We start from the raw sequence: 25,172 nt of genomic DNA on the forward strand, positions 1-25,172 counted from the left end.
ATCTATGCATTCAACCGAGCGAGTGGCGTATATTACAGCGATTGCGATTTTATTTGGAGGGAAGGCTCCTTATGCTTTGGCATCATATCATTGGGAGATCCAGGTCAATTGGTGTTTGGTGGGTTTTTTTGGATAATGGGAGAGTCTATGATTTATTAATACGCGTGAGCTTGCTGGCATGGTAGTTAAATATAATTGTCCCGGCCGGGTAAACAGAGCTGTACCTTTTCTCCCGTATCTTACCTGCTGTGATAGTCTTTTTGCCAGTGTAGGTTCGGACCGGGCACAGTCTATGATGACTAAATGTATTTGTTTAAAAAGTGGTAGTAATCTTGCTCGAGCGTCTGGAACATGGGGTAGCATGCTGCATTGGCTGGAGATTCCGTACACTCATAGGATCAAGCCTACAACAAGGTGGCAATTCTATGCTGCCCTATATTCATGGATGGAAATCCGATGTTTTAGACAAGCATCTTCAAGTTGATAAGGAGTATCTTCTGAATTCAAACATGGCAACATCATCACCATATTTACACATGACGTCACACACTCTAGAACGAAAGCGAGTAGTGAGATGGTGATAGAACAGGCAACAACTTCCCTTCATCAAAGCATGTGCTTGAGCTGCCAATACAGGAGCCTCCATCAAGTACCTTAGCACCCACCGTCTCTCACCCACTGCTTGAACACCATTCGCCATGCGTATCCGTGGCCCACACATCTCCGCCTCCATCACCCACGCCATCTCCCGTGACCACTCAGAAGAAGATCACCACCGCCCCAAATCAGTCTGCCTCCCCCGGCTATCAGCCTTCTTCCACTTCTTCCGGCTCCACCTCACCCTCTACCGCCCGGCCGACTTCCTCGCCCTGCGCAGCCAGACATGGCTCATCGACGAGGACACCTACCTCGCCTCCTTCCCCCGCGATGCCAGCCTCGTCCCCATGGGCGACCTCGGCTACTCGGGCTCCACGTTCTTCACCACCCCAGACGGCCGCTTCCTCGTCAAGAGCCTGCCCCGCCGCTTCGAGCACGCCTTCTTTGCAGACGAGCTCTTCGACCCGTACCGCGCGCACATGGTCGCTCACCCGGACAGCCTGCTGGTGCGCATCACGGACATGCCCTACGCGGCGCTGCCCTCCCTGGGAGGCATCGTGGGCACCGCGCCCACACACCACATTGTCATGGAGAACCTCCTGTTCAACGGGGAGGAGGGCGGAAACGCCTATGGTTGGGAGACGTTTGATCTCAAGCCCGAGGACTACTTCTTCCCGGAGCGGGACATTGCCTCGGGGGCGCTCGCGCCGGACAGTGTGATTGAGAACCTCGTGGACCGCGTCCCCCACAAGGTCGTCGTGTCCGCAGCGGATAGAGAGAGGCTCATGAGGACGCTCGAGGAGGACACGTACCTCCTGGCCTCGCATAGCGCTGTGGACTACTCCCTCTTCCTAGCCCGTCGGCGGCGGGAGGCTTCCTCTACGGGGGGTTCGTCCTCCCATAACTGGCGTGAGGGGGTGAGCGATGTGGACGGCGAGTGGGCTTACCGATGCGTGGTGCTCGATTTCTTCTGGGCCAAGAGCAGGTTGCCGGCGCAGGCGATGACGGGGCTGGTGAATACGTATAATGTGGTGGCTGATCAGGGACCAATGAGCATAACTGCGGATCCGTGGGAGTATCGTGAGAGGTTTACTAGGATGGTGCATGGTAGTATTATAAGGTCTTCTAGTTAATGTGATAGTCTCGGTTGGGATTCGATGCGTATCATGTAGGACATACTGTACATATTACTAGTAGTTCATGTAGCCATTCTAAGAGGTTATGAAATAAACAAGTAATGTAGGCTTTATTACTTCTGATGATCATAAGGGTATCGTTTTCATTATTTAATCCATCACCTTGAGCATTTCATAGCTCGTGTGACCAATGGCCTTTTTCACCGTCATCAACGGATCCATCTTGGCCTTTTTAGGCGCCGGCTGTGCCGTCACCTCTCCATCCTCATCCTTGCTCACCACGATGGCATCATCGTCGGGCTCCTCCTCGGCCTCCGGCTCCTCGAAGCCACCATTCTCCAGGAACACTTTGAGCATCCCCTGTGAGTACCCGCTGACCAGGCTGGTACCCTCGTCCGTGGTCGTCACCGGTTTGGGAGCCATCCCATCGCGGCCGCCCGCCAGGTTCCAGAAGACGAGCTCGGGCATCTCGTACCCGGCGTCCTCGTAGCGGCCCTTGATGTGCTGATACGAACTGCTCCAACGCTCGGGGGCCACGTTGCCATCTCTGTACCTAGCACTGGAACGCTCTGCCGAGTCGAACTGCATATCGGAAAAGACAAAGATGCGCTTGACCATGTCCTCGGGCTTGAGCTTGTTCTTGAGCGCCATCGGCAGGATCAGATCTTTGAAGACGCTGACAAAATTAGTGCTCATTCCCCAGGCCGAGCTGGATAGCTGTTGAATCTGCTCGGTGAAGGGCTTGGACAGGTCGATTTCCTGGACCTCCGGGTTGGAGCTGAAGGTGATGAAAGCTCCGCCAAAGGGAGGCGCCGTGGTGGACGCAACGAGGAGCGAGAGGCCGATGGCCGAGTCCATGGGGCACGTCCCGTCCTTGAATGTCGGGCCACCCATGCTGCCCGAGACGTCACACACGGCAATGGCCGAAGACAGAGCGCCTGAGTCTTTCATGCGCTGCACCAGCGTCTTCCACTGTCCGTCCACGACCTGAGCCTGAAGCCTCTGCATCTTCTGCTGTACCAGAGCTGCTGCGAATGTATTATTTTGCCGCGGAACCCTGATGTCGGGCTGTGACGCCTGATGGACGAGTGTGGACGGGAGCAGGGTGGCGCCCGAAATCTTGGCCTTCCCCTCGGCCACACGGTCAATGTACTTCTCGAAGCGGCCGATGTCTTTCTCGGCGAATAGCTTGGAGTAGTTATTCATGGCTACGGACGGGACTCGGTCGTACTTGATGTTTTCAAATGTCTGTGCCGTCACGTTGCGTTCCACAACCTCAAGGTGCTTACGCAGGGCCGAGGTTTCCTTGCGGTACCGCTCGCGCGCATGGCGAAGGTAGGTTTGGCGATCATCCGTCGGAGACAAAACCCCGTCGAAAGACTCGCGCGGGTACAGAATCTCGGCAATGCTGGATATGACAAGGGTGTGCCGGTCGTGGAAATGGTCATGGCTTGGGGCCCATTTCGCACACAGCGAGATTGCCCTCTTGGCCTTGGGATCCTCGCCACGCAGGGCCGTCAGATCAACCTCCAACTGCTCCGCGAAAAGCCGGGCCACGGTGAGGTGTAGAGCTCGGTAGACATGGTTCTCGTTGAAAGCTTTGACAGCAGCACGGTGGCGCTGTGCTCGAACTTGACGTTGCTTCTCCTTCCAGGCTGGCAGGGGTTCGCCTGTAGGCACGTCCTCAGCTTTCTCCGACTCGCTCGCATCGTCTTGGTGAATCTCCTCGTGATCCGAGCCTTCCTGGTTTGACACCTGCTCGGAGGTTGTCTGCGGCTCATCTTCCGACGGAGCATCGTTGACAGAGCGTCTCCATGGTGGTCTGCCCCTGGAAGTACCTCGAGATCCCCTAGAATAGGAACCGCCCCTGCCCCTAGGAATAGAACCGCCTCTTCCTCTAGAAATAGAACTGCCTCTGCCCCTAGAATAGAAACCGCCTCTGCCCCTAATGGCCCTTCGGACCTGGGCTCCCCGCCTGCGAGAGGGGACACTCTTGCCCTTGACTATACCAGGATTCTCGGTGTTCAAGATATCCTGCGGATTAGAGAGGCCATCAAGCTTCCCGTTGGCGGCGAGGGCAAGAATATTGAGGAGGTCCTTCCAGTACCCGTGGGCAACGCCATGCTTCACATCGTACCTGGAGGGGTTACTCTCGTCCTTCTCGTCGTCAACAAGGACCAGATCGTCCTCTTTTTCATCCTTCTTTGCTTTCTTAGGAATGACGGGGCGGCTCAGCCACTGCAGGTTGGCGACGAGCGTCAGGGGGTGATTCTGAGCAAGCCAGCCAGCGCAGTGGTAGAAGATAAGCCTGGAGCTCTTGCCGAGATGGATAGAGCGGGCGTTGAAGATGATCTTGAGCGTGGAGAGGGGGTCGTGCTTCCAGGCTACCTCGAGCATGTCACGCAGGCGAGGGGTGGTGACTACATCCTCGAGCTCGGAGAAGAGGTCTACCAGGGGGTTTGTGGTCGACTGGTGAGAAATGTCACCGTTCTCGGTAAGCATGTTGTTCTCCAGGTTGGGAGTCGACTCGGGGTCGTTGTAGCTTATGAGTCCCTCCATAAAGGGGTGTCCGGTCGGACCCTCCACGTTGGTTGTGACAGAGGGCTCTGGCTCAGGGGCATCGACGTCCATGGTCTGCAAACCCTCTCTAATGTCTGCTGTGGTCGAGGGGTTGATTTCCGTGAAGGACTCGCCAGTCTCCGTCAACGCCTTGGTAGGCCCAGGTGTGCTGACAGAGTTGTTGATATCATGTCGGCGGGCGAGATCGTTGCGAATAAGGGCTTCGAATTCGGCACGAGGCTTGGTGAGGGCCTCATGGGTGGGGAATAGCACGGGGTACGTCGACTTGAGGAACCAAGGAACGCCGGTGCCCTCGGTGGAAGCCATGGTCACGTACTGCCAAAGAGGATAAAGACGGTTGGCCTGTGAGAATATTAGACAGGAGGGAGGGGCCTGGATAATAAATATTTCCAAAGGAACTGACCGTCGCACAAGGCTTTGCTGGCTCAATAGGGCGTCTAGGGATAGTAAACTGATCAAAGTCGGGGAGTGAGTCAATGTTGGTCGGGATGACGGCATGTTGGTGTAGTTACAGGGGGTGTCTAGAGCCATTCAGCGCTCTGATTTATGCCTGGACTTCCACACTGGTGGATGCGGCTGGGCTGGTGCCTAGGCCCCACGGTGGCGCCCGTTGTTCCTTCCCCACGATACGATGGACTGAGGCCAGCAACTTCCACTTTAGCACTGGCAGGGTGGGTGTGCTCGAATATTGGGGCAGGAGGTCCCATCTCTATTTTCGACCTGCAAGGTTCTCAAGGTTCTCAACTTGAGAGATCTCCCCCCGGCGAGTCAGCCGTTGTAGGCCATCGATCAAGGCTTGTGGCTTACACTCTAGATCATGGGCGCTTGCCATCGCTTCCATTCACATGGCATGACCCGAGTAAATTATCAGTTCTCACCATCTCGGTCGACGGCGTCATGATCAACCGACGATGAACCGTTCCAGTACCTACGTAACTTGCGATACCACGCGCGCGCAAAACAACGTCTATTATTTCATCAGCGTTTATATCGTTTGCTCTATGCTGCTTACAGGCGCTGGCTCATGGACTCGAGCAGCAGCTTCTCCTCCTGCGTCAGGTACATGTGCTCAGGCACAACCACCTCGCCGGGCCGGATGACAATCTCATTGCTGTCCGCGCCCTCGGGCGGCTCTTCTGACCCTCCAGCATCTGCTTCGACGTCCTTTCCCTCATGTTCTGGTCCCTTGGGGGCTTTCTTTCCGGATGATTTTCCCCGGCGGAACATTTCCCTCCTACCCCTCCGCAGTTCCTCCGGTGTCCACCAGTATAGTGGGAAGCGCCTCCCAACATTGTTTATCAGGAGTGCCACGACCTGCATCAGGACACAGCCCAGCAGTATGACGGGGATGAGATACCATCCCAGGTGAAGGATGGTGTCGTCGGTCACGGCCAGAAGCGCTGTCGCGCCCGCGGGTGGGTGCACAGTCTTGGTCAGGGCCATGCAGGATGTGGCGGCCGCGCAGGCAATGGCACCCGCGAGCCACCGGAGGTGCTCAAAGTCGTCGCTCAGGCGAAAGAGTTTGCAGACGGCGACACCCACGATGCACGAGATGAGCTGGCCAAGAACTGCGTTGCGCGGCTGCGCGAGAGGCGACTCGATGGCGTAGAACTCGAGCACAGCGGCTGCGCCCTGTGACGGTCAGAGACTTTTACTCACTTGGTTGCAGACACATTAGCGAATGCCGGTGGCACTTACAAAAGAGCCGACTATCAGAGGCGCCGAGCGGACCTCAAACTCTGGGATATTCATCGACACGCCCTCGATGAGAGACAGGCCACAGAAGATGCCGATAAATGCCCAGAAGATGGGCGCCAGGTTTCCCGTCTCCTTGGGCTTGTCATGCTCGGTTCGGTATCCCATGAAGCGTGCGATGGGGTAGGGAATGTGGCGCCATGGCGGAGGCGGGACGATCCGGTTAACGTACCGATCGACATCGAAATTCCATTCCCGGGGATCCTTCATGGTCCTATGGTTCGTCGTCACCACGTCTTATCTCGAAACCTAGTGCTGGGTGGACGCGACTGGGCGCTGCCACAGAAGGGGAAACCATTTCCATTATGAACAATTGAGAGCTGGCCGCGGAGATTCAGATTTCAAGCGGCTTACTCGTAACACCTGCTGGTCTCTAGGTTTGCGCTTGGCCAGTTACGATCTGATTGAGTAACAGAAACCCAAATCGGGAATTGAGACTCACGCAGCGGACCTATGGCAGCGCCAGTCTAGAATCCAATTAATAACAGGAATGGAGTCAAACAGGCATGCGACCGGGCGTCACTCGGCGTTCGGGGCCCGGGCGTTTGTTCCTGAATTCCTATATTACTCGTAGATGCCGTTATCCGTATTCGAACGGATACTATCCGTAGTAGTACAAAGGTACTGAAACCCCACCGTGCTTAGAGCCCAGCAAAGTCGGAAATATCTCCACAACGACGACGGGTCAAGAGCCTCAAGGTCGAATGGTTGGCCGCTTGGTCCCCAAAAATTCAGGATCACGCTCATCTGATCGCCTCCACTCTTGCCCGTATGTATACTGCCGCCGGGCCGCCGACGCCCTTCGTTCGACCTGGAGCACATCATCCCATCTTACTGTCACCCGCAAAAATCATACCAGCGAATTTGACTCACAGTTCCACTTACACGCTGACGGCTTACAAAGAAGACCATTAGTATACGCGCAGAATTGATATTAACTCCACAGCTAGAAATTGCGCTACCATATCTCATGTAGTATCGTATCAAACAAGCAGTCCCACCGCTTTCTTAGTCTCCAGCACCAATATAACAAAATCGGAAGTCCCATATCTACTACATACCAGGAGACCCAATACGCCGTCCACCGATATCTCTTCCTAGCCGGAATCCGACAGGAGAGGAGCCTCGACTTCTGAGACTCTTGGCGATTCAGGTCATGGTTTAGTACAGCCGTCGACCCCTGCCGGCATCAGGGTCCGTGTAAAGGTATTTCGGGTGCCGTCGAGGCCGCGATGTCTCTTTGATGACAACGGGCGGCGGCGCTGCCAAGTCCGACGACCGTCGATAGCTGTGCCCGTGCTTTGATCGGTGCCGCCGCCGCTCGGGTTCAACGTGCCGGTACATGGACTCGCGCTCCGGTCCCGGTGGTGCTCCCAGGTTCAAGCACGAGCGGATGAGCCACAGAAGTAAAAGGGTTCCGACAACAGAGCCGATGACGATGCCCGCAATGGCACCGCCCGACAGTGTGGTGCTGCCGCTGCTGCCGCCTCCGCCCTCTTCGGAGACGACCGTAACCGTCTCGGCCTCCTGACGGAGTACGAGGGTTGGGGATGGTTGTTCGGATGGTGTTGGCTGGAACTTGACTGGCCACGGCAGGCCGTCGATGGGAGGGAAGGGCGCCATGATGCAAACGGCCAGGCGAAAAATGGCACAGGATTATAAAAAGTGATAAAAAGTACCCTCGATAATTGTGATCTGGAGCCCATGGTCATTTAAGGCCATCGACCAATATCCCCAAAGTGGTCAGGGCAATTGGTTCCTGGTCACCACCGTCATCCCGAGCAGTGCATGTCAACAACGTCATGTCACCATCACCATGCTGCAGATCTGCAGCCCCCCCAACATGCAACCTGGTTCGCAATCGGATACTGTAAAACCCAGGTTGCAACAAGCTGTTTGGCCATAAAAGACACATTTATGGGCATTATTACTACATCCAGCTCGTGGGGGGGAACAGGGGGTCGGAGTGGATCGCCCGGTTTGTGATGCCTCATGACGTTTAGATGTGGACGACATGCCCGCGCCAGCGATAAAAGCTATCTAGACACCCGAGGCTGGTAACACATCGCAGTGTCGATTGGCTAGCCTGATTGGACGAAGCTGGAGATGACACCGAAACTGGCATCCCATCGCCCTGCCCTTGCGGAGTTGGTCTTTGTTGGTCAAGTCCCGAATACGAAACCAAGGCTCTTCGACATTAGTAACCCGCTATATCCCACCATGAAAGGTGTTCATCTATGATGCAAAAAGTATCCCCCTCTACTGCTATTCTTTAGTTTCAGAGAGCCTACGAGCTTCTATGCAAGTACCTTGATAGTTTTTATGAAAACTATCTCGCCATAAACAAGCGTTCGCCCCAAGGAGTGGGCGAGTAATCCCACACATCATTTTCTGTTCAGAGGCCATAAACCCTAGTGTTGGCTCATTTCTTGCCCAGCGTTCTTATGTTGCTAACACTAGCAGGCGAAAAATGTAGGGGCTGACATTTTGTCGCTACTCGGGATGTGCACACTGCAATCAGTCACACTCCTTCCGAAGAGTGAAGACCTGATGAATATACGCTCGAATACATACATTCGCAATCAATCTCAAACACACTGCCTTGAGCCCCCCATCAACAAATAATGAATTTACTCGAGGGTGACAGAGTGGCAAGGTCGAGGGCGCCCGAATCCTCTGTATCTTCTGGATGAGATCCCTCGGACACAATGTCTCTGGTCACCGGATCAAGATGCGCCAAGCAAGTCAATCCAGCGTCGAGCCTAGATATCAGAAGCCTCATTAATTCTCGGAATATTCAGCTCAAGACTACACATAAATATACAACACATCATCACGGCGGATGGATCACTGGGTATTTAATCCTCTTCATGAATTCTCCTCCCTCCTCACTCGTCTTACCTTTTTACAACCACATTCAAAATGGAACAGAGCAGCGACTCCGGCTATGAGAGTGTCCCCTCCTCTCCGATTAGGAACCAAAGCAGAAGAGTCATATTCAGCAACCTCCCCAAAATCACCCTCCACCAGCTGCTTACAGTCGTCCGAGGCGAAGGCGGCCTCATTGGCGCCGACATCTTCAACACGTCCAAGTTGAAAGGCTCCGGTGCTAGAACTGGCTCTCTGGAATTTGTCTACCCTTCCTCTGCCGAGGTGTACGTCGATCGCAGGCTCCCCGTTGGTATCGAGGATGAGAACGGCGACATTCATTATCCAGAGGTCTGGCTATCTCCCGCGCGTGTCAACACCTACCATCGCGGTGACTCTTTTTTGCTGCAGAATGGCTTCACCCGCGCTCTCAGGGCTACCGAGTTCCCGGCCAAGGCAGTCTGGTTCTGCCTCAATGCCTTAGGCCTCCGAAACATAGTCGACGCCAGCTACGATACCAACAAGTCGATTCTGAACGTGGAATTTGTCTCCATCTTCCACGCTTCACTTGCCATCAGGACGCTTCGAGAGGGCCGTTTCCCATTCTACACCCCCGATCGTCACCCTCTGCTTGACTACAACATGTCACTCGTCACCGCACGGCTCGACTCGACCGACTCAGACGTCAGAGTCCTTCCACCTGCGGGCTTGATCGCGGCTTTCGTCCCCCACGACTATCTTGACAGAAAGTTCAACCGCCTGCCCTACAACCAGAAATGGCCCGAGTCATTCTTCCCCATCATGAACATGCATGGCCTCCAGACCCGACCTCGTCACGACACCATGCTTGAGACGATTCAGAAATACGCCTCATTTTCGCGCAGCAGCTGGAGCTGGCAAATGGCTGAGCTTCTCACAAGCGACCACGACACAGTTCTCGACACCCTCAGCGACCCCGAATGGCGAGATGCCTGGGCCTCTTTTTTCCAGGCCAATACCAACAAGACGGAGAATCTCCTACGGTGGGCAGACTACGCTGCCATCGCGCAGCATCGACGCGACATGGCCGCTGAGCTGGGGCTTGCGCCTGGACAAGTCCCCAGCTGCGCCAACTGCCGGTGCAGGTGCGGTTTGTCCAGGGAGATGGTGCCGCAGGTAGTGCAGGACTTTCTAGATGGAAAGATTGAGGTTCAGACTGAGTGAAACCCTAGGCGAGATGGTGAAAATATTTTGCATCTTATGGCGTAGCATTTTGCAGAATCACAGCACTTTGAGGCTTTCATAGAACGGCGTTAGGACATCAAAATATTTATTTTACTATGATCGCTCATCATGCACATGTATCTAAGCCACCCAAGCAGCCCTCAAAGACAATCGCCCGCAAATTTCCAATTGCCCCCAACACCCATCTTTGAGCCTGTTCTGTTGTTCTGTTTTGGTATCATGCGCCTCCCAGTACTCCAGGAAGCCTAGCCCTGTGCCCGTTCTAAGTAGGCTGTGGAGGGCCTCCGGCATTGTGCGCCTCATCAACAACAAACAGCTCTTCATCGCCATCGTCTTCGTTGCCCTGTAGGTCGTCAACAGGGCCATCGTTGTCTCCTGGCGACTGTTGCCTCGGCGTGATTGATACCCTCGGCGTAGACCCGGGAGGTGTAGATGAAAGTGAATCTATCGTTCCTTGGGAGCCCAGCCCACGCCCCCAAGGACGGGCGGCCATGCCGGCTGGTGTAAAAGAGATGGCGTAGGGATTGGGCCGCGGACTATTCTGCTGAGTCTGTTTCCTGGACGAGCGCGCTGTGGCAAACGAAGCTGATATGGACTGCGCAGCTGAAGGGATATCTATACTGTCAAGCTCATCTTGAGATAGATCGCCCTCTTGTAGCCCAAAGGGAGGCAAGCTCCCTACGTTGCTGGGTTTTGCATAGGAGGACATGAGCTCCACCTTGACTGGCGACTGGTCAAGTTCCATTGCCTGATCTGCATCCTCATAATATTCTACCATGTCAACATCCTCCTCTTCCTCTCCTTCTTCCTCCTCTCCTTCATAGATAGCAGTGTTTTCGTATTGCTCCCTCTCAAGCTGCCGCGACGGACTCGTTTCGTCGCCCGAGAGGCCCCTAAAGTCCTTCATGCGGTTCTTCTGTGGCGTGGAGAGACTCAGCGCGCCACCCATAAGGCGGCTCTTGGGGGTATCCTCGTCCGTCTCCAGCTCCGCAGCCACGGCTAACTCTATCTGCGCATGCGCCGGCGGCCTGCCTCTCTTCTTCTTCTTCTCGATTCCAACAACGGGCTGGCTGATCTTCTTCATCTTTTCCTCCTCCAGCCTGGCACGGTCCTCACTGAGTTCCTGCTCCAGCGCCGATTCCCAGTTCTCGAGCTCCCGCGGCGATACGTATTCGAGGATATCCATGGCGGGGACGAGGAGCGTCGCGGCGGGGAGGTCACGCCACCCGACAATGTACGTCATCCTCTTAGGTCGTGGCTTTCCATCGTGCGCGATCTCGTTCGGCGGGAGCAATATGCGCTCTATGATGTACGCAGTCGAGTCCTGCGGTGGGAGGAGAGTGATTCGGTGTAGCGAGGGGCCGCTGTTGGGCACGTAGTCGCGTGGCTTCGCGTTGAGGGACACCACCACCTGGCCCTTTCTCCTGCTGGCCTCATGTCTGATTGGGTTCTTTTTGGGTCCGTAAGGTTCGTGCTGCAAACGAGGGACCGATGCCATTGTCGACGAGTCGAGGGACCGACGCGCCTCGGTCACTCGCGCGGATGGCGTTCTCCCCACGACACATGGATGGGCGGCCACAGCGAAGCTCTAGAAGCCTGCCATCTATTCCCGAGGGATTCTCCCCCTCGAGGAATTCACGGCAGATCTTTGCAATGAGCGTGCGGGTGCGTACAAGGACGTGAAATGGTCGGAGTTGCAGCTAAAGAGGAGCTTTATAGCTTTAGCTGCTGCTATTCTAGATCCACTATTTTTTAATCAAGATTGCTGACTAAGCTACCCTACTGAAGTCTATTTTAACTAGTAAGATTCTAAAATAGAAGCAAAAATATCTATATTATAACAAAAGCTTAATAATTTAAGCTAGTTATCAATATTTAAGTTTAATTAAGAGATAGTAAAAAGAGAGCTTTAGGTCTCCTATTAAAGGCAGAAAGCTGAATCATCTTGTATCTACGTAGAACTCTTATCTTTCTATAGATAAATAGCGGACCCAGAAGCTAGAAGAGATAGAAATCATTTCCCTCCTTTGAATTTATACATAAAGAGCTTGAAATTTAATAAATCAATACTAATTCAAGAAGCGCATACCCATTAGATATATATATTTATAGTAATGAAGCTATCTTATGCTTAGGGAATTATTTAGGCTCATGCAGCCTTTTTGAGCTGAATTGTGATGGTGGCCAGTAGGTCCAGGGTAACTGACTTTGGGAGCTGCGGCTGTGCGCGGCTCCGGCACGCGACAACCAGCCGCCGTTTTTTTCCCTTCGAGCTCATGAGATCACCTCCAAGCTACGAAGTATTCGACCTCCCGCCCCACGACACCGCCAACCCTCCACTCAATTCCCTCCCGACTCTCAACCCCCTCACAGCCGCCGACATGTCTGCGCCGTTAAAGACATTTGTGCTGCGCCTGCCTAGCCGGCCGGCCAGCCTCAGCACACGATGCTGCGCCCGAGCTTCCCTGACCACGACCGCTCGCCCCGTCACGACGGCCCTCTCACAACAGGCTCTCCGCCCGTCCACCCGCAGCACGATCATGCCCCAGCTGCAGCAGCTCCGACGCAAGACGGACGACGCCGCGGGCGCCCAGAAGTCGGCCGGCGCGCCGCCGCCGCTCGATTGGAACACCTTCTTCAAGCTGCGCCTGCGCCGCCGCCGCATCCAGGTCTTCTTCTCGGCGACCATGGGCGTGGTGGGCTTCGCGGCCGGTGCGGCCCTTCTGCCCACGGGGCTGGCCGAGCCGCTCGTCTCCCAGATCCCGCTCGACCCCTTCATCTCGCTGGGCCTGCTCACCGTAGCGTTTGCGGGCGTTGGGTGGCTCGTCGGGCCCAGCATCGGCAGCCAGGTCTTCTACATGGCCAACCGCCGGCTGAAGAGCCAGATTGCGCAGAAGGAGGCCGAGTTCTTTGCCAGGATCAAGAAGAACCGCGTGGATCCGACCAACTCGAGCGCCGCTAACCCAGGTATGTCTCTTTCAAGCAGGGGGTAATTAGCGGAAGCTGACATGGCCAAAGTGCCCGACTTTTACGGCGAGAAGATTCAGAGCGTCCATGGATACAGGCAGTGGCTGAAGGACCAGCGGGCGTTCAACAGGAAGAAGTCGGCCAACCTGATATAAGCAAGACATGGCTGCAGCCATGGTCGAACAATATTCATGATTTGAACCGTCGCGGCAGATGGGGTGGGATTGACCTCCGCTCTTTGTAGCAAAACTGGGATATGGTTGCGGACACACATGTATTCTAAATGCGGTAAACTCTCCTTGTTAAACGACTGATTTTCACTTTTTTCATGTTAGATTTCTGTCTCCCTTTCCGGCTATGTGAGCGGTATGCTCGGGTCAACGGCATCTTTCCATGCTTTGAGCCCACCTCTAATGTCTCCAATGAAGCGCTCGCCATCTCGACCCAGCCCCATTTCCTTCAGCTTCCGGGTGGCAAGCTGGGAATCGTTCCCTACTCGACAAACGACATATATGGGCGCTTCTGGTGGTATATCTGCTGGTATCCAGTCGGGCACCTCACCACTCGACCCCCGGTAGCTCATGAAGCGACTAATGGGAATATTGATGGAACCCTCCAGGTTGCAGAGGTCAAAGTGCTCCTTCTCCCTCACATCTAGTAGAATGTGATCTTTACTCTGTCGAGATAACTTTTCGTACTCGTCCGCTGCGATGCGCTCCTCCGGTGCCAGGAGCTTCACTGGGGCATTGACGCCACAGAACTGCACGTAGTCCATGGATGACTCCATCGCCTCGAGCGTCAGACTCGCCTCGTCCGAGCATGCGAAACAATCCTTTCTCTTGCCCCTCATCTTGACGGAACGGAATGGCACATCGCCCATGGCGCTAAACAGGAGCATCATCGGTGGGCCGGCCTTTGATTCTTTCCTGATGATGAGTTTGATCGCCTCCAAGGCCTGCAGAACGCCCATGACCCCAACCACGGGCCCTAGAATGCCACCCTCGCCGCATCCCACGACGCTCTCCGGCGGCGGCGGTTTGGGGAAGACACACCGATAGCACGGGCCCTGCCCCGGCGGATCATTTAGTACGATGAGCTGCCCCGAAGTTTGGAACGCCGATGCAGAAACGAGGGGCTTCGATAGCAGGACGCATATGTCGGAAATGAGGTAGCGCGAAGTAGGATGGTCGGTGCAGTCCAGCACTAGATCGTAGCTGGAGACAATGCCCCGGGCGTTCTGGGTGGTGAGGTGAGACTGGTGGGCGTGATATGTGACGGATGGGTTGAGTTCCTTGAGATATGCAATAGCGCTCTGGACCTTGCTCATTCCCACGCGACTGGCTGAGTGGGCGACTTGTCTGTGTAAATTCGACATCTCGACAGTATCGCCGTCGACGAGGCCTAGCTCGCCCACGCCAGCACCTGCGAGGTATGCTGCTGCTGGACATCCCAGGCCGCCGGCGCCGACGAGGAGGACCCGCGCCCTTTTCAGCTTCAGCTGCCCTGTGGCAGTATAAGTATAATCAGACGCATGAGATTTCAATGGAGACGATACCTTGCAGGCCAAATTTGGGCACAATCATCTGTCGGCTGTACCGCTGATACTCATCGCTACTCAAGGGCCACTTCCACTCGCTGTGCTCGGTGGTGTGTTCCTCCGACTCTGCGAGCGCCAGCTGGGATTTCAGCTCGGCCAGCTCGGCCTCCCGCTGGGATATTTCCCTGCGTAAATGGCCAATCTTGTCCATTTTAAAAGTATCCCCGTCTCATGTAGATGTAAATGGAGCGGGAAAAGCATCTTTAGAGCCGATGAGCCCCTCCACCTGGCCCGGTGTAGGTTACCCCACCACGCCACGCCAGGGTCCCTTCGTCACCGAAAATATTTCGAACTTCCTCATCACCGCCAAACCCTCCACACTCGCTCGCCCTTAGCATATCCTCCTCCTCCCCCCCTTCTCACACACACGCTCGCCCAGCATGGTAAGAAAATACCCATTAATTTACCTCCCCAGAAAACAAAAGCAATCATATATATTAACAGCATCCGTGTGTCCACCAGGCCCCCATCGCCCCCGAAAAGAAACCCTCGGCGCGCACCCTCCGGCACCAGCGCATCACCGGCCAGATCCACCCCCTCCTGCCCGCCAAGCTCTTCCGCCCGGACGCCGCCGTGTCGGACTCGTTCCTTTCCACCAAGCGCGATAAGCGCCTGATCCGCCACTCGTCCTTCCTGTCGCGCGTCCAGTCCTCGTCCGACAAGATCTCCAAGTCGTCCCACCGCCGCAAGCGCCGCCCGGCCAACAAGCTCACCAGCCTCGACGGCCTGGCCGACGCGCTGCCCGAGCTCGAGGACCAGGTCGAGGCCGGCAAGATTCGGCACAAGAGTCTGAAGAGCAGGAAGGGCGCGCTCAAGAGGAAGGAGAGGGTCGTCAAAGGCGAGATGGAGAGGTTCAGGTTGAACATGGCCCAGCTGGCCGAGACGAATGCCAGCGCTGCGACAAGTAACCAGGATGGAGGCCAGTCCAAGTCGGTAGAGACTAAGAGCGATGAGCGCCAGGCTGTCGAGGCGCCGACGGCTAATCGATGGGCCGCTCTGAGAGGATACATCTCGTCGACTATGGAGCAGAACCCTGCCTTTGCGAACAAGAACTGAAGAAACGAAAGTTATCTGGCTGCGTTGGTGGGAAGGCCGGGAAGAAGGCTCTGAACTCGGGTCTCGCAACCATTTTACATCTACTGCATCACGATTCACGAAACAGGGTTCAACTATGAGGAGTCGGGGGAGTCTGGAGTACAACACTGTGAATTCTACAGCCGGAGTGCAATCAATCATGTACGATATTAATTCCAATAACAAATTCCTTCATGGTCTCATGGTCCTGTGTTCTCGCCCAACTCCTCTTCGCGGCCAACGCCAGGAGAACTCGTGATACCTAGGAAAGTCAATCCCACCTCCAAACGACCAAATAGCCGTGCACGAGATCAAATCACAGCCCAGTGGAGATGCCTTTCCCCATAGGCAGTGCTCTCTTCCAATATCTTTTTGATACCCTTGCCCTCATTAAACGCCATATCCGTAACAAAACAAGTCGCTCATTGGCTCGGAGGCATCGTGACAACAAAGCAGAACTCTATACTCAGAGTTGTGACGCGTGATTGAGGCAGGTCAAAGAAGCAAATACTACTACATCGGATTGACAGGGAACCGATGCCATGGCATGAAGGCCTTTCGTTTACCCCGAATGTTGATGGGGGTGAGCTTGGACCGTGGGGGGCTTTGCTGGCGTGGTGTCGTTTGTGTGGAATTATCAACCGTGGAAACTGGAAGCTTATCCCGAAGAGGCGGGGAAGTCTTAGTATCCAGACTATGTATCATGCTCTGTTTCTTTCCATTAGAAGATACGTCGCAAAGTCGCGGAAGCTTGGAAGGTCCCTTGGTTCTGTACGTCTTCAAGGACCGATGCTTAGGTGAGACTTGGCCGAAATTCTTACTTCCCTGTGGAGCTGACGAATCTGTCGGCGAGTGCGTATGCGTAAAAATGCTTGACGTGCGCTTCTTGTTGCTGGTTCCATTTTCGTCTTGCACTCGCATCTGCTCGAGTAGCTCCTCGTAATGTTCGTTAGAGCCAAAGCGAGCCGCTTTCTACTCGATCCGCGGAGGCGTCTTAGATGTAAAGGGACTAGCACTCCTCCTATCCTTTGATTAGATACGACTCCGGGAGAAACAAAGAAATAAGAAGCCGAGCCGGGTGGAGGCGCAAGGCAGGATTTCGGAAATTAGCACTCACGACCGGCGACGCTCGCCCTCCGCGCGTAGGTTTTCGATGATGGCCATCATTTCTTTCCGACCGCCGTTACTATCGACCATCTTACCACCCATGCTCATGGAGACCTTTTCGCGGGCATTGGCGCTGAGCAGGCGCTTAACAAGGAGATGGCGCATGATGATGCACACGAAGACTCCGCAGTCACTGCCATTTTCCTGCTGGGGAGCATCTCTCAGGTTTTCGAAATCGAGTCGGCGCTGGAGGACGTGCTGCATTTTCATGGTGGCAAGTTTGGCCTCAGCATAGTTGGCACCGCCGAGAGAGTCGTAGTGGAAGGCCTTGCCATCGAGGGCAGAGACGACGAGCAGGGACCAGTGGCTCCCACCCTCTGCGACGCCCACATTGCGGTTGTCGTTGATCGGGAGGAAGATGTGCGTGACCTTGGAGAAGTCGGGCAGAGCGGCGCGAACCTGCTTTTGATCGGGTTCCTTCATGAGGAGAAACGTCATGCTGGGTCGCAGGAGGATGATGCGCGCTTGGGGGAAACGGGGTAGGGTTTCGCGCTCGAGGTACTCCTCCCAAAAGGCAATGTTGTTGTCGGTGAGCCAATCGTTCTTGAGAGACTTGACGTCTTCGAGTGTGAGGAGCACATCGTAGTAGCTGAGGAACGGCTTCTCGGGGGAGAGCTGGTGGCATGAACGTCAGCGTCGCTGTACAAAGGCGACAAACGGGCCGAACTGTACCGTATGGCCAAAGTGGCGCGCCATTCGCTGACGGAACGGCATCCTCTTTCTCTTGGGTGGGTTCAAGGGGTAGATGATTGCTGGATCAACCGGGTTGATGATTTCCTTGTCACCTTTGGGTTCGGTGAAGAGGGACAGGGACACACCCGAGCCTGAGCTGACAGAATTCAAGGAGCTGGCGGAGCTGCCGCTGTCTTTGTTAGAGTTGGGGAGCACCGAAAGGCCTTGAAACAGGCTACGACAGAGTGATGTTAATATGCGATAGCTCTCTGAATGAGACAAAGAGGAGCGAAAAAGGGAGGAAGCGGGGAGGTCTGAAGGTTTCGGGGGCGGGCGGGCGCAAGGTGAGGCAGCTGATGTGATGGCGGTAGTTGAGACCAAAGGAAGGAAAAGCGGGGCAGCGACGGAAGGTTTCGAGCGGGTAGAAGGACGCGGCCGATGATGTGGTGGAGAGGATGAATAAAGAAGGATTGAGGATATGAGGGTCGAGAGGAAGAAGGTGAAGGGGATACAGTCCCTAAAGGTCGCAGTGCAACCAGGAAAAGGGCTGGGGGTGGTACGAAGCAGAAGACGGGAGCGAGGGCGATGGTGATGGGGGAAAAAAAAGCTGGGCAGATGGCCGAGGGTGACGCTGGGGACACAGGACCCTGTTTGGGTGGGCCCAAGGAGCATGCGCCCCGCTGCTACATGCATTCGCCAGCGCCACTGCAGATTGCATTGCCTGCGCAAAGTTGCCGCAAACCGGACCCTCATCCTGTAGTCCTCGTACAGCCCTGTGCGTGGAGGGTGGCTCAGCCCTCCAACTTTCTTTGTGCTCGACTGTCATGGGCTCGGGATCTGCTGCGAATCCGGACCGCTCCGAGGCGAGCAGTCTCAAGCGTCACTGTTTTGGATGGTAACTACCTATCCGTCTCGTCTGCTATGCCCGTACGGATAGTGCTAGTGGGGAATCCAGGGCTTCCTGGCAGCGCCAAACATGATACCAGAAGAAAGCCGACTCACCTTGCTACCCCAGTAACAGAAGAGCCCTTCGTGGCCACGTCATTATCCGGGGCGCTCATTCCGGCCCTGCTGATCCTTTTTGAATGGAACCCTCTGTGGGGGGTGGGGGTTGGTGTACGAGTAGGTATTAGTTGTCGCCGTAGGTTGTAGGGCTACGTAGAAGTTGAAAGCAGACGAGGACTTTGAGTGTGGGTGGTGATGATGGAGAAGAGAGAGCTGGGAGTGCGCTTGGCTGGACATTTATTGTAAAGCTTGTTTGGATTTATCCTCTGCCAACCTCATCTCTCCCACGTTGATTGAATGGCTGACGTGTCTTTGGGGCAGGTGGCCTCTACGTAAAAAGTACTTGTACGGAGTAGACTCTGGCGCTCTGCCATGATGCGCCTTCCCAAATATTGTTTGCTCCCTCGCAATCCCCCACAATTCCTGGCTGCTCCCCCCAAATACTACTACGTACGTACGAGTACGTCACCCCGCAGCATCAGCGGGAAGATCAAGATACAGCGCTCTGACCCCTGTTTGTGGCGTGGGTCGGCACTTCGTACACACAGATACATCATCCCACAGAGGGATGAATACCGCCAGCCTTATCTCAACCTCGACGTCGCAAATGCCATGATGCACGTATGCTTGAAGTGGTGTGACCACGAATTTTGCTGGAATGCATTAACATAACATGTCTGCGCTCAGTTAAGTAAAAGCTGGGCCCTATCAAGCATAGCCACGGTCCCCTCTTAGAAGTACCCCATTGCCTCACTCTAGGTTCTAAATCCATTCTCACGGCTTCCCAAGAGAGAATGTGTCACAATTCCCCTAAGAAATGTGGAAGTCTTCCCCGCACTAGTTTAAGGGGCCATAAACTGCAGGCTCTTACCAGCCAGCTAGCAAGAGCCAAATCCAATTAGTATCGCGATACCGCCCATCATTGACCATGACGGTGTACAGACCAACACCGTCATTAATGTGATCTAGGCCTAATACACGCACATACTAGAGTGCCGACTTCATGCCTTGGCTGTCGAACCCGAGATTCTAAGACATGCTACTGTAGAGCCATGTCATGGTGCCTCCAAGAGTATGGCGGTGATGCAACCACGTCTCAAGCAACCCTCATATTGATAATAGCAGACGATGTTCGGGTGAGGCGACTTTCAAATCCATGGATGGTATGCATAGGTAGTCTGCGTCTCATTAAGGTAGGTAGCACAGTGGGATAAAGTTGCCGCCTACGAACGTATATCTCCTTCTCCTTAAACGCCCTATCGCTCCCTAAGGCAATGCTAATCCTGGCAACTTCTCACTCTAAAATCAATTCCACACCTCTACATCCAACTAGATAAGTCAACCTTGAACCTGCAGGACGCCGTTCGAGACGAGAGCCTCAACTGCTTCATTGGTCCATTCTTGACAGCGACGTAGGGGCTCTTTCGGGTAGAGCCGCTTTGGGCCGTCGAATTGTTTCTTTGGTGGCAGGATGTTTCTGCAAATTTCCTCAACGCGGTGAAGGTCGTTGACTGAGATCCTGCCGAGAAGAGACTTGTTGACAAAGCCAGCGTTGAGCTCAGGGCGTTCCGCGGTCTTTTGCTCAAATATCATCCCACTCTGTATATTTCCGGTAACATGCGTGGTAACTCCACTGCCATCAACCATGTTTGTTTCGACAAATATCCCAAGATGGTTGCGGGGAGCCCCGAGTGATGCGACTTTATACACGTTGTAATACATGTAGGGTAATTACCAACGAAAACGAAAGGGGGCGTCAGGTTAAGCGCCGGGTTGCGCTCCGGTCGGCCACCTGGCGATATGCCGTGCCTGGCTGCAGAGTTTTCTGAGGAGAGCAGACCAACGTCGGAGTTATGTTAATCAATGTTAATCACAACGGGGGTGGTTGACTATGGAAGAAGAGTCGTGCTCGACTAGGGTTCTGGGACTCGGGTTTATGAACAATGCCGCGAGCTCCAGCGACAACAACTCCCGCAAGACACAAACAATTGCCCGGTTAGCTCAATCGGTAGAGCGTGAGACTCTTAAGAGTGCACGATCTCAAGGTTGCGGGTTCGACCCCCGCATCGGGCTATTCCTATACAAGAGCTTCCCAGCAAACTTTTTTTGTCATTTTGTCTCTTGATTCCTTGTTAACTTTTGACGGGAGGCGATATTGTATTTTGACCACCGGCGTCACATACAATCAAGGAGCCAATCAGTCCATCATGCAGGTGCAAAGCCTTTTTTGCCAATACGACCTCGGGAGTTAGCACTCTTTGTCTGCCTGGACCATTGCACGAGTAGAATCTATGGCCCACGGCGTTGTGCCGTCCTTTCGGATGCCATACACTGGGGTGGCTACCGGGATTTATATTGACTTCTACATACACAAGGATGATCTGCTAATGACTATCCGTACATTCGGATCGCAAACTGACTTCTTTCGGTTCATATACTTCCAGCTAATCTCGCAAACAGAACATGCATCTTTACCAACACAGTTCTCACCCCGAATTAACTGGTACATGATGTTAATTAGCCCCTAGGAGAACAATACAGGTTGGGACTGCACAGGGCCTTTGGGTTCTGCCATCACATCAATAACTGCCCTGCGAGGCTCTCAGCGCTTCGTCCCACTCAAAACTTTACGTTGGAAGGCTCGAAGGCTACTGCTGACTTGGTCATACAGTATCTGCCTCACCTCTGAACCTTGTTCAAGTTCCGACATGGACTTCTTCCGCTCGGTGGCGCCGCCACGCAGGGCATCCTTGGATTTATCAACAGACTGACCGAACCTTTTGCCATCGCCGTCCCACTGTTTCGAGAGCGCATTGTGTTCGGTGTTCAGACGTTGTTCAATCTTCTTGATGCACCCCGTAGTGCCTTCTTTGTACATTTCAATAACATTGTCGACTGCTTCGTTGGCGCTATCAATGCGTTCAGTCATCATCTGCCAAGAGCTTGTTAATGGCTACCCGCATGTACGGAAATGGGGAGAGCTTACATCTACAATGCCGTGAAGCTCTCTTGAGATGCTAGAGTTGTGATCATATGAATGCAACGATGATCTGCCCTTTGTGCCTGTCTTGTGGGAGTTCGCGCCCTGCTCGTGTGTTCGCATTTCTTCTGCCTGTCGCTGTTCATGGAAACTCGTAGAAATTTGCGTGCGAATCTTGTCCTTGATATCTGCAAATTGAAACGAAGGAGACAATGCCCGAGGTAGTTCTTTGACCCCGCTGATCTTGGCTCTGGATCTTGAATGTTTCGGCTCACCTGGCCAAAGGCTTGTCTCCTCAGCTTCGCGAGTGGACTCTGATGCGGTTGGGAGGTTATTTCGAGCGGTAAACTGAGAGTTAGTGAATACAAGCTGCCGCCTTACTTTCCGGTGGTTTGGCATCCCACCCTCTCGAACAAGGGCCTGGTTCTGTTCGTCGGAATCACTAGATCCTAGGTCTCCGATTTGGACAGGACTGACTAGCTCTCCAGCTCGGCTGCGTTGAAGCCGCACTGGGCTGCCATCTTCACTAATGCTCAGCGTTCGTGTGACCTCGGGTTCCTTGATTTTCTGCCGTCCACGGGAGATCTTCTGGAAACCAGTCTTGCTGCCTGATCCCCCGTTATACGCAACCTTCCCCATGAAAGTCGGTTGGTGGCTTGCTGCTTGGCCCTGTACGGAAACTGTCTCTTTGGCAAGCTGTTTCTTGGCTTCGGCTGATGTCGACCTCAAGACGCGTCCAATCGTGGATGAGGCCAATGGGGCGGCAGCTGTTCTGTTGACAGTCTTATTCTTATTCTGATTAGCTCGCATGTTCAGATTGCGGGTTCCGAGGGGCGGATTCCGCACATTTTTTTCCGTAACTAACTTGGGCCGGGGGCTGTCTGGTTTCCGTAGTTCATTATAGTGCTCTTTTGCACCGGAAGAAATGTGGCTTTGATTCTGATACTCCTCAATCGAACTATTAACGGTATCACTGTCCGGTATTTCCTTTTGGGTTGGGGCTGGCTTCCCATCATGAGGGTCGGACTTGGTGGTAGCTCCCCGTACTGCGGTTTTGAGGTTGGATTGTGTGGTAATCGGCTTGCTTGTGGGCGATGGTACATCATGTAGCTCTGGTGGACTCGAAAAGCTCGAACTTGAATCGCTGGGAATGTAAATGGGGTATTTGGAAAATGCATCTGATCCACCCATGCCTTTTCCATTCTTTATTGATACTGGCAGCGAGCTTCTTGCACCTGAATACTGGACTTGGTGGGCGTCAGGAGGTTTCCGGATGAGCATCGCTTTCGTAAGCTTCGGGCTCTCCTCTCGATGGCCGGGGCTCGATAAGGCCTGGCCTATTTCTGAAGGAGGGCTCTCACCTTTTAACTTGCCTCGACCAGCGGGGGATGCGGAGCCTTGTTGTCGTTTGTGCTGACTCTTTCGTTTCGTCAGAGCTGTTTGTTTGGATTTCTGCGGAGGGGTACGGTTTGTAGCCTTTGTGCTCTGAGCACTGATTGCTGTCTGTTTTTTGGGTGACTGTTTTGAAAAATTACCCTTGCGCTTCTTCTTCGGCTGCGAGGAATTATTTGCAGCAACGCGCTTGGCTGGGATGACAGGTGAGGGCTTTGAGGGTAAGCTCTTGTCGAGGGTTGCCGTAGCCGCATCAATTCGTGGAGCTTTTCGTTTGACCTGAGTCTTCCCCTCCACAACCTGTGTATTCTCGTCAAATTGGATTGGGGTTTTAGCCCGCTGTTTTCGCTTTTTGCCCCTTTGTTGCGGTTTTGTTGGTGGAGATGGTGTCGACATCTGTGGTGAGGCGTGAGCACCAGGCACCTTAATAGCACCACAAGGCTGAGTCTGTGAGCCAGATAAACTTTCATCATTGCTATTAGCAATTGGTAGTCCTGCGGATTTTGGGGGAGAGGCAACAAAGTCTTTTTCCGACTCGAAATCGAGCCGACGGCAAGCCTGCCCGTCCGTTCCCTCCAATGCGCCCTCGAGGTCGATGACTGGGGACACTATCACGAGTAGACTGTCAAAGCTACCACGAATCTCCCGCACGGCGTCTGGGTGTAGAAACTCTTTTCTGATTGACTCATGAGGCGACTGTTTTGTTGGAGTGGTGTCTTTCGCGTTGTTTGTTGGCGAAATTGACTCGGTCGTAGGTCCGTGGCCGTGATCATCAGGAAATTCCCTGTCGGGTGAATCACCCAGCAAATCCCAAATGGTATTGCGGGCTGGTTCAAGCCCAAATGGAGAGCTTCGCCTCATTGTCGAAGCAGTCTCGGAAAGGTCGAACCTAGAACGAGCGTCGGCTACAGGTTGCTGAGTGTCCGGGCTAAATCCTGGAGGAATGGGAACGGTGTCGGGAAGGTTATCCAGACCCGATTTTGGGCTAGAGAGCGGGGGAAGAGAAGAGCCGTCGTTTTCAATTTGGTTGCCAAAGTCCCATATGTCCTTAGGGGTTTGTCCAATGGCTGGTGAACTGCGATGGGTTTGTGAGCCTTCTTCGGACCATGGCTGAGTTTGGTTTCCACTGCAGACTGCAGCCATTGCATCGAGCTGGAGCATGTCTTCATCACCCAGATCTTGATCGAACTCGTCGGAGGGGCTGCGACTGTTGGCCTTCTGTTTAGTTGATTGGAGATGGCGGCTAGTCGGCGTAGTGTCCAATTCTCCAAAGTGAGATGACACTCTTCGGTGGCGTCCGCCCCGGGTTGATCTTGTTCGATTGCAGGGCACCATGATTAACTGGGGTAGTAGGAGGAGAAGACTGCGTGGGTGGGACTAGCTCATGCTTAGTTGGGTATCGTAGTGCTGTCAAAGCAGGGTGAGCGAGGAGTGAGAAGTAGCGTATGAGACTTCAACTTCGACGGAGTGGTGTAACAGAACTTCTGGCGGACAGGATTGAAACAAGACACGATAGGGGGGGGGGGGGAGGGGGGAGAATCTCGGAGAGTAAAAATTTCCTTGGAAAATAGGTAGGTGCGTCTGAGCCTTAGAATAGGTATCTGCGCTCCTGCCTGCTATTTCGGAGCGCGATGAGGCAAGTGCGTTGCAGCACTGGGAAGTCACATCGTGGAGAGAAATTGCTGCCTCCTTTCAGGTCTGCAAAAGCTGCAATAATAGAAAAACCCCAACTCAAGGAAAACGCTACATGGCAACGATATGTATTGGTACGCATATTATTATACGTATATTATAATGTATATTTATAATCTTTATATCGCTTACAACGCGTTATAATTAGTAGCAAAGCTTTAACATAACTCGTGGTAACCCTTATAGTTAAAAATAAGCCTCGTAGATAATAGAGGTTATTATAGTTAATAGCACTCGTTATAGTTAAAGGCAGGCATTATAGTCAATAGCAGCCGTTACAGTCAAAAGTAGCCGTCATAGTTAAAGGCAGCTCTCGTAGTTAATGGCAGCTTTTATGGTTAGAGGTAACCGTTATAGTTAAAAGCAGTAATGGCTTATATAAAAACAGCTAAGCTAGATATAGTCTGCTATTTGATATATAGATAGTAGCTCATAGCAGCGCTCGTAGTAAGAGATGGTGTATAAT

At 53.8% G+C, this 25,172-nt stretch overlaps 9 protein-coding genes and 1 non-coding gene across 10 annotated transcripts; 5 read left to right on the plus strand and 5 right to left on the minus strand.

The window, feature by feature from the left end:
• Positions 1-698: 698 nt before the first annotated feature.
• On the plus strand, positions 699-1,624 carry ACO1O0_002844 (phosphatidylinositol phosphate kinase family protein; the record flags this gene model as incomplete). The annotated part of the gene is made up of 2 exons (XM_083192306.1): positions 699-1,506; positions 1,578-1,624. 2 exons carry the CDS (start codon positions 699-701, stop codon positions 1,622-1,624), a joined length of 855 nt encoding a protein of 284 aa, XP_083051363.1.
• A 259-nt stretch (positions 1,625-1,883) lies between these two features.
• ACO1O0_002845 (DUF2828 domain-containing protein) lies at positions 1,884-4,811 on the minus strand (the record flags this gene model as incomplete). Its single annotated transcript, XM_083192307.1, has 3 exons — positions 1,884-4,655; positions 4,717-4,750; positions 4,807-4,811. The coding sequence occupies 3 exons, from the start codon at positions 4,809-4,811 to the stop codon at positions 1,884-1,886; spliced, it is 2,811 nt and encodes a 936-aa protein (XP_083051364.1).
• A 510-nt stretch (positions 4,812-5,321) lies between these two features.
• ACO1O0_002846 (HPP family-domain-containing protein) lies at positions 5,322-6,278 on the minus strand (the record flags this gene model as incomplete). Its single annotated transcript, XM_083192308.1, has 2 exons — positions 5,322-5,945; positions 6,012-6,278. 2 exons carry the CDS (start codon positions 6,276-6,278, stop codon positions 5,322-5,324), a joined length of 891 nt encoding a protein of 296 aa, XP_083051365.1.
• A 2,712-nt stretch (positions 6,279-8,990) lies between these two features.
• Positions 8,991-10,139, plus strand: ACO1O0_002847 (uncharacterized protein; the record flags this gene model as incomplete). The annotated part of the gene is made up of 1 exon (XM_083192309.1): positions 8,991-10,139. The coding sequence occupies one exon, from the start codon at positions 8,991-8,993 to the stop codon at positions 10,137-10,139; it is 1,149 nt and encodes a 382-aa protein (XP_083051366.1).
• Positions 10,140-10,422: 283 nt separating this feature from the next.
• ACO1O0_002848 (uncharacterized protein) lies at positions 10,423-11,658 on the minus strand (the record flags this gene model as incomplete). The annotated part of the gene is made up of 1 exon (XM_083192310.1): positions 10,423-11,658. One exon carries the CDS (start codon positions 11,656-11,658, stop codon positions 10,423-10,425), a length of 1,236 nt encoding a protein of 411 aa, XP_083051367.1.
• Positions 11,659-12,541: 883 nt separating this feature from the next.
• PAM17 (presequence translocated-associated motor subunit PAM17) lies at positions 12,542-13,282 on the plus strand (the record flags this gene model as incomplete). The annotated part of the gene is made up of 2 exons (XM_083192311.1): positions 12,542-13,127; positions 13,179-13,282. 2 exons carry the CDS (start codon positions 12,542-12,544, stop codon positions 13,280-13,282), a joined length of 690 nt encoding a protein of 229 aa, XP_083051368.1.
• Positions 13,283-13,482: 200 nt separating this feature from the next.
• On the minus strand, positions 13,483-14,875 carry ACO1O0_002850 (uncharacterized protein; the record flags this gene model as incomplete). Its single annotated transcript, XM_083192312.1, has 2 exons — positions 13,483-14,630; positions 14,683-14,875. The coding sequence occupies 2 exons, from the start codon at positions 14,873-14,875 to the stop codon at positions 13,483-13,485; spliced, it is 1,341 nt and encodes a 446-aa protein (XP_083051369.1).
• Positions 14,876-15,104: 229 nt separating this feature from the next.
• On the plus strand, positions 15,105-15,780 carry ACO1O0_002851 (ribosome biogenesis protein SLX9-domain-containing protein; the record flags this gene model as incomplete). The annotated part of the gene is made up of 2 exons (XM_083192313.1): positions 15,105-15,107; positions 15,169-15,780. The coding sequence occupies 2 exons, from the start codon at positions 15,105-15,107 to the stop codon at positions 15,778-15,780; spliced, it is 615 nt and encodes a 204-aa protein (XP_083051370.1).
• A 1,131-nt stretch (positions 15,781-16,911) lies between these two features.
• Positions 16,912-17,661, minus strand: ACO1O0_002852 (uncharacterized protein; the record flags this gene model as incomplete). Its single annotated transcript, XM_083192314.1, has 2 exons — positions 16,912-17,580; positions 17,638-17,661. 2 exons carry the CDS (start codon positions 17,659-17,661, stop codon positions 16,912-16,914), a joined length of 693 nt encoding a protein of 230 aa, XP_083051371.1.
• Positions 17,662-20,632: 2,971 nt separating this feature from the next.
• On the plus strand, positions 20,633-20,715 carry ACO1O0_002853. Its single transcript has one exon. It is a non-coding gene; the product is annotated as a tRNA-Lys (tRNA).
• Positions 20,716-25,172: the final 4,457 nt, after the last annotated feature.

This window comes from Amphichorda felina (genome assembly GCF_050947745.1).
Source record: "Amphichorda felina strain 45539 chromosome Unknown scaffold_3, whole genome shotgun sequence".
NCBI lineage: Eukaryota > Fungi > Ascomycota > Sordariomycetes > Hypocreales > Bionectriaceae > Amphichorda > Amphichorda felina.